We start from the raw sequence: 16193 nt of genomic DNA on the forward strand, positions 1-16193 counted from the left end.
TGACAGCATGATGTATGGAATGGATGCAAATAGAAGGAAATGGAGATGATGGGAGTCCCTGTCCCATGTGCCGTGTACTAGAAGAACAGACGTGAGCAGCTGACATTCCACAGAAATGGTTTTACACTTGAATGATTTTACTCCAGGGTTTGCGATTGAGACAAAGAGAAACAAGTTTTTAATGTCAGGAGCATGAAACGAGTGTGAAACGAGGAGCGTTTACATTAAACAAACTGAGGTACAGAGTCATCGGCAGTGACATAACATGATCACGTAACATGGCTGCAAGTTTGCACATGCAGCCGTCATGCAACGAGAGAAGTGCGACGGCAGAAAGTGATGACACCACCTCTCTCTCGCTCTGTCTGTGTGTGAGGCGCTCGTGCGACTGACAGGTGGCCCGGTCGGCTATTTACAGTAAAGGTTCCTTCAATAGCCCTGCTCCACTATGTGACCTTCAGTGTGAGCGCTGGCAAACTGAAACTAAGCACCATGCAGCCCTTTTCCACTCCGTCCATATCTCCTGTTTTAGTTCACGTCTGGTTCAGTGTTATTGGGTTCTTCGTGCAACGTGCACTTGGCTTTGGGCCTCGTTCGCAAATATTTCATCAGCCTCATTAATCCTTTGTTTGACATCTTTCTGACACCTTGTCTAAAGTCTTTGGTAAATATGCACCTGGACGGAACGGCTGGCTTAGCTCAGCTTTGTATAAAGTATGGAAATCAAGCTACAGCTAAACGTAGCCTGAAGCTCACTACATAACATGTTATATAATTGCTTAAGAATTCAGGTGACGTATACTGTACATAAACTTTATTGAACATGATCACAAATGCAGAAAAACAAAAACACCGTACTAACAAACGGAGAAATCTGTCTTTGGAAATTCTGGTTGTCGAGAAAATTGAAGGAAAGACAGAAAAGAAAAACAACACGTGATTTCTCCAGTTATTATTAAGATAAAAATCAACTATAACTAAAAACAAAAGTAATACAATGTGCCCCTGTAAACAGTAGTATTAGTTTCACTGTAATGATGTAAAACTCTGTAAAAACCATAAAAACAGAATAAGCAATAAAGCTTTAACACCAATGCCAAATTAAATACATCTCCTAAAATATCTCCTACCACATTATAAATACATGCACTTGACTTTGGCATTAGAATGAGATGAATTTCACATTAAAACGTCACCTTTTCAATTAATTCGGTACTGTAACAGGAAGTGACGACATCTCTCTCTCTCTCTCTCTCTTTAAGGCAAGAACCACTGAGAATCTTTGCTAAATGAGTCCAGTGTTGAACACGGCAGAAGAACAGCAAGACTGGTCTTTCACTGTTGTCTTTTACTGACCATGTGAAGCAAGTGAACGCACCGCCCAGGCTGAATCAGGTGGAACTGGCAGAACAAGGGAACACATCTGTGCAGGGGAAGAAGCAACGTCATCTTCAGGGGGGGGGGGGGGAGGCAGCGAACACACACAAATGACTAAACAACATGCAGAGAGCTGTGTGAAGGCATGCTCTGGAATTTGGACGTACCTCTTTGTGTAGGTGGAGGACGGGGAGGTTTAAACGTGCTGCCTTGAGCCAACGTGTCCACAATCCAGCTGAGAGCGTTGGAACAATACTCCATCTGAAATTAAAAAAATTGACTGTACATTAGAAAACTGTCATTTCTAAACCACCGGAGTTGCCGATGGTGATAGTAAGGTCATGGGTGGGAGAGCCCTTCCCTGGAAGGAGAAGTAGTTCAGATCCACTGAGAGATGTCAGTCAGACAGGCAGAGATTTGTGCTGCTACCGTCCTTTATCAAGATGGTCGGTAGTTCAATCCCAGTCGACCCTTTTCCGTGTGCCGAAGTGTCCTTGGGCAGGATACTGAACCCTAAACTGCTCCTGACGGCTGTGTCGTGCACCTAGAAGCACTCTATGAATGGGTGAATGGCAAAAACTGTACTGTAAAGAGCTTTGAGTGGTCATCAAGACTAGAAAGGGCTTTATAAATACAGACCATTTTACAATACAGACCATAACTAGATATTTGGACACGAGATACGTTCAATGTTAATAAACGTTGAACAAACAGGTGACCAGCGCTCTGGACTCATCAGTGTAATTGACGTTGTCGGTCACAACAACAGGTGCCTTCACCGCAACGGCAACGGATTCTCCGGTTCAAGTGTCTGAGTCAGGAATCTGCAAACTTTGAATAAGCAGGTGGACGGCTCTTTGTGCAGCAGCGAATTCCAGTGAATATCAATGAATTTTACCAAAGATCTCACAGTCGAATATAAACTTAAAACTTAACTTAAAGGAACAGCTTGACATTTTGGGAAATTTGCTTCCTGGCAAATCATGAGATGGCACAACTCTTATATCTGCCTGTTAATTATGAGGTGTATTCAAATGACAGCTAGAGAGGGGGGCAGGTAAAGAAGACTATTAGTATTTATTTGTCTTTGTCTTTTATAGCGATGGAGAGTTTAACCCTCAAGTCTTTTAAAACAACTTGTATATGTATGACGACGAATGGCAAAAGAATAATAAAATGTACCTCATTCTCCAGAGCCCTTAGCCTGTGGTCAACGTCTCTGGTGTCAGTCAGGAGTTTCAGCACGCCATCCACTCTGGAGAAGGAGACGTTCACCTCAGTAAAAGAACACGAATTTCCCTGCTAACGTGTGGGAAGGTGTACGAAGGTGCACTCACTTGAGCGACATCCGTTTAAGCCTCTCGGAGTCGCTGCTCTTCTGGATCTTGGTCTGTGCGGTGAGGAAGTCCTCCTTCTGAATGGTTTCCCACGTCATCAGCCTGTTCGCCACTTTCCCTCGTAGCTGCAACACTGAGAGAAAGAGATTCAGGTTTTTAAAATCAGATTTGTTCAGCTCAGTTCAACCACAGTGATTCCTGAACCAAGCCAGTAAATCGTGGCTGTTACAGAAATATTAAGTTTGTATTTCTGGTTTCAATCAGCAATTAATGTGTAGTAACTTTACTATATTAATTTAAAGATGTCTATTGTAGCACTGACCAAAATGGTGGATCTTGATGGAGGGCACCTTGCGGATTATCCTCTTGATAAACAGATTGATGTGAGAGATGATGATGAAGGGAGGCGCCAACGAGGGACGGGAGTGGTACTGAACAATCAGGTTGTAGCGCTGGAATTTCCAGTAGATGTCGCTGTTCGCCTGCACTTCCGAGAAGGTGTAGCTGAGTGAACACAGACAGAGTTACTGTGAGGGTTGCTCAGCCACGGAGACAGATTGATTGACACCAGTCTCCTCGTCCTTTTACCTGAACATGGCGATGAGCAGGTTGATGAGCAGGATGTTGGTGACGAGCAGGTAAACGACGAGCAGAATCACCACCAGCCAGTTACTGTACATCGTCCTGCATGGCTCATCACCGGCCTGGATCAATGTCACATTGTGTGTGCAGGGCATGTCCCACTGCTTCCCAACTGGAACAGATACAAAAATACACTCAATCTTATAAAAATAGGTCAAATAATAAAAAAAAACTGCAGTATTCTACCACTGGTTTGAAACCATTACAATTATTGTTTCTTCTATTTGCACCGTGCACACACAAACAGATTTACCGTCCATCTCCTCCACAGGGATCTGCCCAAAGATGTGCAAATACGGCCTGTAGAAAACCCGGCGGAAGATGCGATTCAGGCTCGGGTCGTAGGAATACAGCAAAGCCTGGTTGGCTACTCCATACGCCATGAGCCACACCCCCAGGAAGAAGAGGAAGAAGAAGACATCCTTCATCTGAAGAGGAGACATCAGTATTGTTTGGTTGTCATTGAGTTGCCATATTGAATTTAAACATTAGTAACACGTCAGCTTGATGGCATCTTCTCACCATCTTGCTGAGAATGATGATTTTTGGCCCCAGCTGTTTGTGGATGGCAAAGATGTGAATGAGGCGGAGGGTGAACACCATGTAGTCCACACACAGGAACTGCCGGCCATATCCATACGACACGTGGAACATCCTAAAGGCACAGAGTGAAGCAAATAAACTGTGGTAACAGCGACACCCAGTGGGCAGTTTGTAAAATAACAACATGTGCATATTTTGAATGCAAAGATGCTTTTCCATGTCTTACACATCATCTTAATATATTAATGCTGTTTTTAAACCACAAAATAACAATATTTTTCAGCCTCTGCATGGTCTGATAATTATTGTATCTGAATAAAAAAAAAACACTTTAGTGGCTAAACTTTGAATATTGTCACCATCTGATCCTGTGACTCAGGTATTGATTTGTTTTGAGGGTGACAGGTCAAACGGGCATAATCCAATAACAACTAGAATGGAACTCATTACAGACCATACCTCCACCAGACAGTCACCTAATGAAACCACATTTAAATGTACTAGATCCAGATTTTTGGGGGGGGATCTGCACCAAATTGCACAAACTCATAGATATTCGTCTCCTATACATGTTTTCATCAAGATCCATGAATAATTATATGGGGAAATGTTGAAAAAAAAAAATCAACCTCACAATGTTAAAGACAGAGAAAAGAAAATCCTGGACCCACTTCCCGAACACCAAAATTGAATGGATTCTTCCCTGACCCATACCACATCCTTCTTCCAAGTTTGGTTGCAATTTGTAAAAATAGTTTTTGCATAATCCTACTAACTAACACACGGACAGACAAACAGTGACAGGGGTGAAAACACAATATTCATGTTCTGTGCGTAATCACACCTGCAGATTAGTCCAATGATGAAGAGGAAGATGGCGGTGAGGTCACACTTGTTCCAAACATCCTGGATGTAAACTCTCATCCTCTGGCGCCAACTCATCGCCCCCAAAAAGAAAGTCTTGGAGAAGAAAACACAGACTTAACAGATCAGTTTATCTTAAAACTTAAGCCATGTTCTGTTTAATAGATCACACACTGTTTTAGTTTAACTCCGTATTTTTTACAATTGTTAGAGGTGAAGTTGATTCAGCCCATTAAACGTCTCTTAGCACTCACCTCTCGGATCTCCTCACACACGATGGTGAACACCCAGAAGTACAGCACGTACTCGGTGACGGCCGGACCCGCGGGCGGAGGGGGCTCGAAGTCCACCAGCAGCACGTAGGCGAAAAGCAGGAGGAAGAGGAAGTACATCAGGACGTTGCCCAGAAACGAGGTGACGGGTGCGAACCAGAACTGGCGCCATCTCGACACGATAAACGGGCGCTTTGGTGGTCTGGGATTCTGAGGTATGCCTGTGAGGAAGGTCGGTGGACATTGGATTAGCGGCCGATCACAGTCCGAACAGCTGAATGAAATAATTACTTTCTCAGAGCGTGAGGCGACAACAGAACTGCTGAACGTTATCTTATCAATCAATCAAAATCAATGCAAATGAAGGTCCTGCCTGACATCAAACATAAAAATGAGTCTGGACGGAGGAGGCAGAGGCACCTGGTGTGTGTTCATGTGGTTGTGTATTCTATTTCCTCTGTATATCCCTTCAAAATTGCATTGACAGCTAGCACAACACGTTAGCAAGAAAGCGTTAATGCAGCATGTACGTGTGAGTCCTGCGTTAGAGGTCCTGCATTTAAAGAGGACCCACCTTTAAGGTGTGCTGTCCTCGGAGTGGTTGCATCTTGTGCGTCAGCTTCACTGGTGAAACAACAACAACAACATTTTTAAAGAATCAACACAACAACACATACAAAGCAGTGGTTCTCATTCAAAGCTGCAAATCCGACACATCCATTCAGGAGTATTACATGTGCTTGATGTCGGAAAAGGAGAAGACGGTGGTGCCGTAGAGGCTGTCGCTGTCCCGGCCTTGTCCATCCTCGTTAGGCTTGCTCTCCTCCTCTAGCTGCTGGTCCTCGTGTTTCCTATGTTGCAAAGTTTTAACAAAAGAGATAACAGGCGTTTTTGTGTGGGGAAATCTGGATCGTCTGGATACTCATCACAAAGAACAGTGTTGTCAAAAAATCACAGTGTGGTACACGTGGACTTTACCTGAAGGAGATTAAGTTGGTGTAGCAGAGGAAGGGGCAGAAGAACGTGAGCACCAGCTTCCACACCTCCGTGTTCCTCTTCATGTCACCCCACCAGATCTGCGACAACAGAGACTGGAGGAGGAGAGACCATTTATGTTCAGATGTATTTATTATTTATGTACTATAACTACAACTCACAACTTATTGCAAGCTACAGCAGATTCCCATATGAGGAGCACAGCGGGTGTGATTTATTTATTTTTAACATTAAAAACCGGCCGAGCATTAATAGAAGTGGTTAAACGGCAAAGAAGCATCGACTTGTTCCACTGTTGTCTTCAATGTGTTCGTCAGAAAACAAACCTGTACTCCGTCGTTGCTGAAGAAAAGCCGAGCGTCAGCGCCCATGCCCATCTGGAGGCAGGTCGTACCCCCCCAAACCGGAGACTTCCTGATCAGCAGAGTGAACGAGCGACTCTCATTGCTCCGATAGCAAGAGCTGAAGACGTCTGAGGGGCGGGGAAGGAAACACATGCAGGGATTACAAAAGTGACTGAATGGATGTGAAACATAATGTAAGTTCATTATTTTCTGCACATTTTTTTTTTAAATCAGTCGTTGTTTAATGGAACTTTAGTGGATGACACATTCAAGGTCTCACCATGTGCCAGGTTCTCAAAACTCTGGGCCAACTCTTTCATGGAGACCTTGTTCTCCGTCTCAGTCTCCAACTTGGAAAGTTCTCTCAGGATCTTACAGCCGCTCAGAGCGCTCAGCACCGACTCCCCCGCCTGACGCAAACAATGACGGATATCAGATAAACTGGTACTGATAGGATCCACGGTGCATTTAAGTCAGTTGTGATGGTCATAGAGCAGACAAGCTACGAGTGTGTAAGGGCCAACAAGTCGGGGGGGGGGGGGGGGGGGGTGTCAGTTCAAACACATTGATAATCTGTAGGCCAAATGTGTGGTTTCTGTAAGTGTCAGTTGAGAGTTTTACCATCTCCCAGAAGAACGTAGCCATCTCGCTGCGATTCTGCAGAACAGCCCAGATGAAGAGCGACGCCCAGGGGAAGAGGCAGCGTTTATTCCGATACAGGCAGTCGCCACGCAGCAGCTTACTGACGCGCTGGGAGGAAGGAGAACGATTCACTCAGAGGGCATCAAGTCGAAGGTGATATGGTAACAGTGACACTTGTGAGCAGAATTTATTTACTCTGAGATACACCTGCTGGACTCCTCTATGTGCTTCAGCAAAATCTAAAAACAATCCATCACAAAAAATTTATTTTACAAAAAATTCTGTTTTGTTGTTATTGTTTTTCGAAAAAAAACTCTGATAGCGTCAAAGGTTGTTTTATGGCTGAGTTGTTGAATTGGATTGTTTTAGATTGAATAAAGTGGCCACTGAGTGTATGTCTGTATATTCGTAGGTTGAGCGTACCCTGAGTGCCCTCCTCTTGGATGTGATCTGTTCTAAACCCAAAGCATCGAAGTAGAACAGCTGGCAGACGTCACCCATCAACAGCTCCAGGACTCCTGACACCTGAGACAAAAGGGGGGGTTAGAATGACAAATTAAATGCGAGATGCTTTCAAGTTATTACCGGTTAAATTTCAGTAAAATTAGAGGGGTGAAAAAAAGCTATAAAGAAGAACCTCAAAAAGGCTGATATCCATCCCCGGCCCGCGCTTCATCTTGTCCAATTTGGAGGCCGAGGCCTGCTGACTCGACAGGGTAGAAGCAGCAACTGCATTTCCTTGCCGCTCCATGAGTTGGCGCTGCAGCAGGTAGTAAAGGAGCGTGCCATCGGCCACGGATCGGTACAGGCTCTCCAGCCGGTCGTAGGTCAGGTAGTCCAGGATGTTGAGGCCATTTTCAGTAAAAAGACGCACAAACTGAGGCTTGTCATTGATCAGGGCGTCTGTCATGGAGTCTTCCAAGTCGTCATACTGATTGGATGAAGTGAATTGATTATCGGGCAGGTTTAAATACAGGGTTAATTAAGATATTTACAGCATCAATAAAAGTATTTGATTTGATAAAATATACGCTAAACTACTGCGTCTACTTTAGAGCGGTAGTATTTCTCTTTTTTCTCTCCCCCTCCTCTCACCCTCCACTGTATGTCTCCATTGAAGAGTTCGCTCTTGGCAATGTCGACCCTGTTCCAGGTGACCGCGAGCTTCAGCTCCTCATTGTAAGGGCTGGCATCCACTGACGCACGGTGCTTACTGGCTGAAAAACACCACAAACATCCAAATAAAAACTTGTGCCATGTAAACCATTTTAAAATACGAGTTAGGTATATCTACCTCCGACTAATGCTTTGAGCAGGACTGTGTCAAAGTCATTTGGGGCCTCCTGCTCCCCGTGGTAGATCGTAATCATATCTCTGTTCTGGTAGATACTCAGAGCCTGAGACACAGAATAAGGAGACAGAAAAACACGACATTTGAAATGAGGACAATATTTTGGGGGAAAAAGATACTGATGAGGGTGGTACAGTCAAAGCCATGATATCATTAAGTGTATGGCCTGATGCTGAGGGAGCAGGATATCAAACATTTAAAGGTCTTATCAGAGCATTTGAACTTAAGGACCAGGATTAATGAGAAGAAATGAGTAGGATCAACATGAAACTGTGACTTCAAATCAGTCCCTGATACCAAATTACAACACGATTGGATTTTACACACTGATTACGTTACTGTTTCAACAAAACTTAGGACAATGACGAGTTAATAAATGATGAGCTCAGCAGCTGTAAATATAGTTACAGGGCTTAAAGCAAGGAACATTTCTCCACCTGAAATGTGTATCACCTCAGGTCAGACTGTTTGAATATATGTATTTACTTCTATTTATACAGACATTGCCTCTTTAACCCACTGCTTATAGACTGAGGACCTATATTGCAGCCTTGTTGTTTTCTGGATTTTTTAAATGAAGTAACTCCAAAGCTCTATTATTGATGCCATTTTCCCAGACATCTTAAATTACTACTTGGATAAAGTACTAGAGATGGGTATCGCTAAGAAATTGAGGATACTACTACTATTATCAATACTGTTTATTGACTTTGTGGGCCGCCGCTGCTAAATGAATATATAATATATATATATATATATATATATTATATATAATTATATTCTGGAATGTGGAATGGCCATTCTTTCTCAATACCTCACTACTTTCATTGAAAGACAGAGCTCAGTGAGGATACTGAGCAGAGACACTTGCTTCTTATTAAACTGCAATCTGGAAATTGGTAATCAGAGTCAGCTTTCTGGTGCATTATGGGGATTTTGATGACTCGTGTCCTCTGGAGATCACACAAATATACTTGACTGAATGTTGTTGGCTAGAAACTTTAATTATAATCTATTTCAGATGTTTGTGTCATAAAAATAACACTAAACCTGAACACAAACTTGAGCTTGGGAGTGAGTTCTCTGTGGAGAGGCAAGAAGAAATGAGTAAAATCTAGGAATGTTTTTCAGGAATGTGGGACAAACTGAAAACGGGAGTTTGTGAGGAGCCTGAGGTGCAGAGGGCAATCATTTTCTTCTTGGAGCAGTAGCGGCAGTGGGGATAAAAATGTGAGCTTGCCCTAAGGGGGTGTGCATGAAGAAAGGCTGTTTAGGTCATACAAATCTAAAGACATGACACAGTTGGAAGCACGATTATGCTCAGCAATCTGAAATATCTTGTGTGAGTAAAGGTGGAGTCTTGAAACAGTTCAAACTGCAACTTAGAACATTTGAAAACCTGAGTCCATAAATGTAATTTGAAGGGAACCAAGCCAGAAAAAAACACAACAAAACCAGCTGCTGAATATACAAGGGAAAGAAGTCCCTCGTACATTCCTCTTCCTGTTCCGCGTGTCAGTAACCGCATGGTAATTACACATGTCTTGGTGAATGGATCTTACTCGCTCGACGAGTTTGTCCGTCTCCACTTCGGAAGGGAAATGCTTTTTAACCCGTTCTGCCACTCGTTCTTTCAGGTCCACGCTGGAAGCCGCCTCACCATCCCCCTCGTTGCAGGACTGCACCACGGGCACCGACGACAGGTTCTCCAAGACGTCGCTCAGGAAGTCGGCCATACCTCCTGAGCCGGCCAGCACCAGCCAGGGCATGTCGTTTTTCAGAGACAGATCCACTCTCTGACAGAAGCAAGAAAAAGACATTTTAATAAATAGTATTAGTATTAATAAATTAACTCAATAATTAATTTGATCATTTAGAGCTGTGATTGTACCTCCAGCATGCTCGCCTCCCCAGACACCAGCATACAAAGGACGGGGATGTCAATGCTGCCGCTGGCTGCAGAGACACAAGCATTCTTTTACAAACTCACATAGTGCATCTTTAAATGATTTCCTTTAATGCAAACTTGGAATAATCAAACTGCATATTTCTCAAGCAACACAGGAGCAGAGCGACAGCACAGACACAGAAAGAAGACCCTGTTGAATCTTTAAGACAAATCTCTGCTTGATTTTACATGTTGACGAGCCGTGTCTCAAACTCATGCAGTGGCATGCAGTGGCATGCATCCCGTGGATTCCAGAGGATCGCATGCATTGAAGAGAGATCAGCGCAAGAGGCGCAAATAGCTTGAAAATCAAGGTTGAATACCCACATCCAGTTCTACCAGAAATCTCAGGGGATAAACAATACAACAAAAGCCGAGATTGTTTACACCTACTTCCTTATTTCACAATTGGAGAGTGGATGAGATTGTATGACTCTCACCCCAGATGCCTGTGCGCTGGTGGGAGATGTAGTCCTCCAGTTTGGCCCTGAACCCCGTATCACCTCCTCTGCGTCCCACACTCCCGTCGTCTACCAGCAGAAAGGCCTGGTAGTTGTTGTCCAAGCAGCAGGAGTCCCGGTTCATATTCTGGACGTGGTACTTAGCAGGAAAGCTGCCCTGCAAATAAAGAAGAATCCCAAAGTGGATTAGTGCACACTTTCTTCTAATAACAGTGAAAAGCTGCAGTCCAATGGATACCTGCTTTTCAGTGGATACTCTTAGTGTGTTTTAATAGGACCTGATACCAAGGCAACATCACAGCAATTTAATCAGGACTTTAACCAGATGGGGAATATATACCTTTATTTTACTTTAAACACTTAAAGATTAGGGTAAGTATATTGTTGTACATGACAAGTGAACGAGATCTTTTCTTAGAGGGTGAAACAGTGTGTTAAAAAAAAAATGAACCTGAGGGTTGACCAGCTGCTCCCGGTTGTGCACCAGGCCCCAGGGAGTGATGCCCAGCGCCACCACCTTGTTGAGGGAGACGGACGAAGCTGCGGTGGCGTGATCCCTCACCGCCTCCCCGACACATCTCCCCACTCCTTCACGCATGCCGGCCGTCAGGATCCACGCTCCTGGGGGGGGGAAGATATGAAAACATTTTTAACTTTCTGCTAAGCCTCGACAACATTGATTCGACAGAACCTTTGAAATATTAAGAACATCTGTGTCATATCTCACCAAGTCCTTGAATTTAAAATATAATTTAAAATACTAACGGATGGGTTACCACTAAACTTCAGGAATCAGGATCCGGCAGCAGATCCAGGATTACGTTAAAGTTAATCACTTTCATTAACATTACAGGACATTTTCACATATTTCCCAGGAAAATAATTCATGGATCTTGATGAAAAAAACAGGCCCATTTAGGGAACTGACACCTGTGCGCGTGAGAAATTTGTTATTAGGTAATGTATTTGCACCTACGCTTTCATCACTTCTATTTCCAGTTCTTTCGTGTCTTCAAATAGCTGAGTGTTAACCAGAGTCATGTCCCTTGAGTTCATGTGTTCCCCCCCAATGTTTTTGTTTTGATCCGCGGCCACAGCGAGAACAGCTACTTGAAGTGACCTTAGATGATGAGGATCACAGTGTGCCACCTGTCTTTGGCACAGTAGCCGGAAACAGCCATTGTATGACTAAATTAGGATCGCACCCCAGAGAGCCCTGAGGGTTTAATGGTGCTACAGTTTGTAACCGCTGGATTCTTCCTGTTATAACTTCAATGAGTCAGTTGTGTGAAGTTCAAGAAAGCGTTGATTCATTATTATATATTTGTCAGTTCCTGAGACATGTTGACAAATTTCAGAGGGATATAAATCATGAGAACTACCCGGGAAGATCACAAACCCAAGGCAAATGGTACAAACCTAAAAACACTCAAATAAATACATTCAGAATATTTGTATCTCTTAAAACAACTAATCACACGAACAAATACTGCTAATTAGTCTCAGAATAAAAAATAAAAAGAAGCTACGTCAGTAATAACAATTACTTCAAGGGGAACAATTCGATTAAATCAAGACAAAATAAGCTCAACTCTGACAAACTGCTCTTCAAGTTGAAGCTTCACTGATATAATCAAGATAAAGTAAACAGCCACGTGGGTTCGACAACAGTGATAACTGGATTACAACCTCTGATCCACTTCTGTAGCAGGGTGTGAGGTGTTGATTTAGTAACTTCACCCTTTGCTTTCACTGTGCGTTTACCTGTGCTTTGTGAGGCTTTCACCAGTCCCTGCCTCAGGACCTCCCGTACCCACGTCTTCACCTTTGTCCTTCCCTCGCCACCCACTACGGACACCACCAGATTGGGCGCTGGCAGGCCCCAGTGGGCCGTCATCAGGGTGTAGACCATAGACGGAGGGGTGTCCCATGACATGCGTAGGAACTGAGAGAGAAAAAAGTGTATATTGTACATTTCAAAAATGGGAACATGAGCCAAAAGACAAACTCAGACATTAAAAATTAAGGGTTTTGATCATCTTTGTACAATATCATGCTAAAGGTCTCTCCAACTGAGCTTCTCAGTACAGATATGTGATCTGAGTGCATGGTGTTTGTGTAGCAGCAGGTTAAAGGTTACCCACCACAGCTCTTTTATTTGTTTAGCTCTTAGAAGCAGTTTTCTTTAAATCAACCACTACAGATGTATTCATAGACTCTCAGACTGTAGGAATAAAGTGTTTAATGAACCCTCTGGAGAATGTCACCCACATAGCTATGTCTCTTGCTGGCTCCTGCAAACTGCAGCTCTCCAAAGGCATCCGTCGGGTACTCAGACGAGTGCTGGGCGCTGTCCCAGTGGTTGACGATCGCCGTGCTGAAGTAGTCCCCGAGAGCCACAGAGCCGTGGGCGTCTCTCGCACCCCCACACTGGCAAAGGGCCCCATTACTGAGAGAGGTGAGAAGGTAATACAGCGACTTGAAGAAATCTTGTGATGCATCAGCACAGTGATCAGAGAGACATTATTATCAGAAAGAAAATGTGCTCGGCAAAGTTCACAGTACCTGAACGAATCGTCTACGAAGGTGGAGCACACTCTCTTCTTTATGATTTTGGGGATCCAACTCTGAAAACAACGTCAGCGGGTTAGTAAACTGAGTTGTACGTGCAGACCGTCACGATTACAGGCTTTTATTTCTGACCCTGCCCTTGAATGCCTGGAAATAAGAGTGTTGGGGATTCTGTTCAAATGAGAAATGTTGACTTTGGCTTTGTGAAATACCAGATGATGGGCTGGTGAGTTACGCTGAGCCTAAACACCCGAGTGTGACTTCTGACATGGTGCTGCGGTATCATCTCGTGTGCATGTGGACATGCGTGTGTGTGTGTGGGCACGTAAGTATCTTCGGTCTGCAACACAACCACAAACCTGCCTACTGACACACTGACTCTCTTCACAACTCTGAAATCAAATGGACACTGTAAATATTAAACAATTTAAATTATATAATTATCTTAAATAGATGAATCCTCAGACAACTGTTTTCAAAGGGATAATCAAGTTACCATAATAATGCTGTTAGTAACACCAGTGCATGGGAGTGAAACTGCGACTTTTACGTTATGTTTTATTTTTATTATTTAGATGCTGGTGTTGCGATATTATACTAATGGCAATTGTTAACTTTAACTGTAACAAAGTATAAATAATATGATATATTAACCTCAAGCATAAAAGTATAAGCCTTCTGAGTATAAACTTAAAAAAAATAAAAAAATAGTTTCAAGTAATTTCTTTACAATGTAATGGGAAAGAAAGTATGAAGTGTAAACATTTATAAATAAACAAATGAAACGTTAAGAAAATTGCTTCAAGTAAATTTCCTTCCCATGTTTATTAGGGAGAGAATTAAAGAAGAACGAATAAATAAACAAACAAACAAACAAATAAATAAATAAATAAAGCAGTTGATTGAAATGAGTTTAATTCTAGTCTTCATCTATCCTGATATTATTAATTCTTTATTTCCCCCTGGACGTTACAAGGAAAAGTTTTGAGTCAAGTTTTTAGAGTTTCTAACAAAGTGCAGGAAGTGAAAAGTAACGTAGACACAACGCGCGACGTCTCAGAAAGTTGCGCTAAAGTCTCCGTGAATCGACTCGTACGTCAGAAAAACGCCTGCAGCTGTAGAAGTTTGTCCGCAGCGATGCTAACGTTAGCTTCACTTCCGCTGTTCGGACGTGAACCGCAAACAGCTGCGCGACGTCAACAGGCGACCAGACACGAGCTTTGTCACAGAGGAACGACACGTATGTTTACACACAACACACTTGTGCAACACACTTGTGCAACACACTAAACTGCGAGTTAGTGTCAGTGTGTGTGTGTGTGTCTGTCTGTGTCTGTCTGTGTGTGTGTTCCTCGTGACTCACAACCACAGAGACGAACTTCCACTTTTTTTAAAATTCCCTCGAGTTTTCTTTGCCCAGACGTCACCAAAATCCACCATGAATGGGAAGTTTGAAACCCACCTGGTCCTTCTCGGATTTACTGATTTTGTCTCCTACGCCTCCTCCTCCTCCTACTCCTCCTGGTGTGTCCCTCATGTTGTTGCTTCTTCTCTTCTCCTTCCTTTGCTGCAGTTGTTGGTCTCAGGGAGACAGGCGGACAGAGAGGGAGGAGAAGACTTCAGGGCTCCTTCCTGGTCATGTTCCTCCGGGGAGAAGGCTCGTGCTCTGAGCTAAACTGGCGCTGGACGCGTCGTTTATCTAAGGAGACTCCATTTGTCTTTCTGCAGACACTGGAGCAGGGCAGGCAACACCGCGCACAGGTGAGGGTGTGGTTCGAGAAAGAGGCAGACGAGTTGTAAAAGCCTCCCTTCAAAAGTGGGAGGGAAGGTGGGGCCATGTCCAAGACACAGGGTGATCATACCTGAGACTGCTGCCTGAGGAGAGAGCTGGACCCCACTCACAAGGATACAGGTTTATAATAAGGAAGATAGGTATGTAGGTTGTATGTAGGAGGGAAGGAAGTAACGAAGGTAGGTATGTAGGTCAGTAGGAAGGAAGGAAGGAAGTAGGATAGGTATCTAGGAAGGTAAGTAGGAAGATAGCTATGTAGGAAGGAAGGAAGGCAGGAAGTAGGATAGGTATGTAGGAAGGAAGGAAAGTAGATAGATAGATAGATAGATAGATAGATAGATAAACTTTATTGAGACCAAATAAATGCACTTGTTACAGCAGCTGATGAGGAATGAGGAATGAGGAAGCCAAGAGACCATTTGAAAGTATAAAATATGCAATAAAATGGAAAATATAGAGAATATGTACATAATATACACTTTGGACTACATATGGAATATATATATATATATATATGCATGTAGACTAATTTCTAGTCTCTTTTTTTACTTGAAAAACAAAAATTCTTACACCTAATTACTATTATTTTATTTTTTTTAAATTGCTACTAATCATAAGAAGTGACACAACTGTAGCCGACAGACACATGGACACTAATAAACTTGTGAATTTCCTGCTGTCACGGCTGCCTAAAAATATCACAGTGCAAAGCCTGGATTACCTAATGCCTCAATCAGCTTCGCACCCTCGAGTGCAATGAACGGCAGAATTGTTTTTACATTTTCATTTATTTATATTTTGTATGCAGACATTTTTTCAACATATAATATCAAAACAAAAACATACCGTGCAGGGCCAATACAACTTCTGATATGTGATCCCAAAGGTTATTGTTTTAGGGTCCACTATAGGCCCCGTGCAGGTTAATCCAAGCATATATAAACTATAACTCCACAATACTGATTTATATTAAATAATTATTGTACAATACATTTAAATATTGAAGAATTCATATATTAAAAAGGACATATTATAGTTAGGCCTATTTCCCAC

The 16193-nt window shown here is 43.0% G+C and overlaps 1 protein-coding gene across 3 annotated transcripts; it reads right to left on the minus strand.

Moving 5' to 3' along the window:
• Positions 1–1267: 1267 nt before the first annotated feature.
• LOC117753311 (transient receptor potential cation channel subfamily M member 4-like) lies at positions 1268–15244 on the minus strand. 3 transcript variants are annotated; one of them, XM_034571305.1, is made up of 28 exons: positions 14811–15244; positions 13343–13404; positions 13049–13226; positions 12542–12722; positions 11229–11398; positions 10757–10934; positions 10260–10324; positions 9931–10164; positions 8312–8414; positions 8113–8234; positions 7655–7948; positions 7441–7542; positions 6997–7125; positions 6656–6785; positions 6358–6503; positions 6014–6126; positions 5770–5886; positions 5610–5659; positions 5018–5256; positions 4744–4859; positions 3879–4011; positions 3610–3784; positions 3303–3468; positions 3037–3218; positions 2715–2847; positions 2560–2632; positions 1545–1638; positions 1268–1423 (listed from the first exon to the last, which is right to left on the minus strand). In XM_034571305.1, exons 1-28 carry the CDS (start codon positions 14883–14885, stop codon positions 1392–1394), a joined length of 3792 nt encoding a protein of 1263 aa, XP_034427196.1. In that variant the 5' UTR covers positions 14886–15244; the 3' UTR covers positions 1268–1391. The 3 variants fall into 3 exon arrangements, with proteins under 3 accessions (XP_034427196.1, XP_034427195.1, XP_034427197.1); XM_034571304.1 differs by lacking the exon at positions 1268–1423 and having other exon boundaries at positions 1480–1638; positions 14811–14960; XM_034571306.1 differs by lacking the exons at positions 1268–1423; positions 1545–1638 and adding an exon at positions 1717–1901 and having other exon boundaries at positions 2515–2632; positions 14811–14960.
• Positions 15245–16193: the final 949 nt, after the last annotated feature.

Source organism: Hippoglossus hippoglossus, chromosome 19 (genome assembly GCF_009819705.1).
Source record: "Hippoglossus hippoglossus isolate fHipHip1 chromosome 19, fHipHip1.pri, whole genome shotgun sequence".
Lineage (NCBI taxonomy): Eukaryota > Metazoa > Chordata > Actinopteri > Pleuronectiformes > Pleuronectidae > Hippoglossus > Hippoglossus hippoglossus.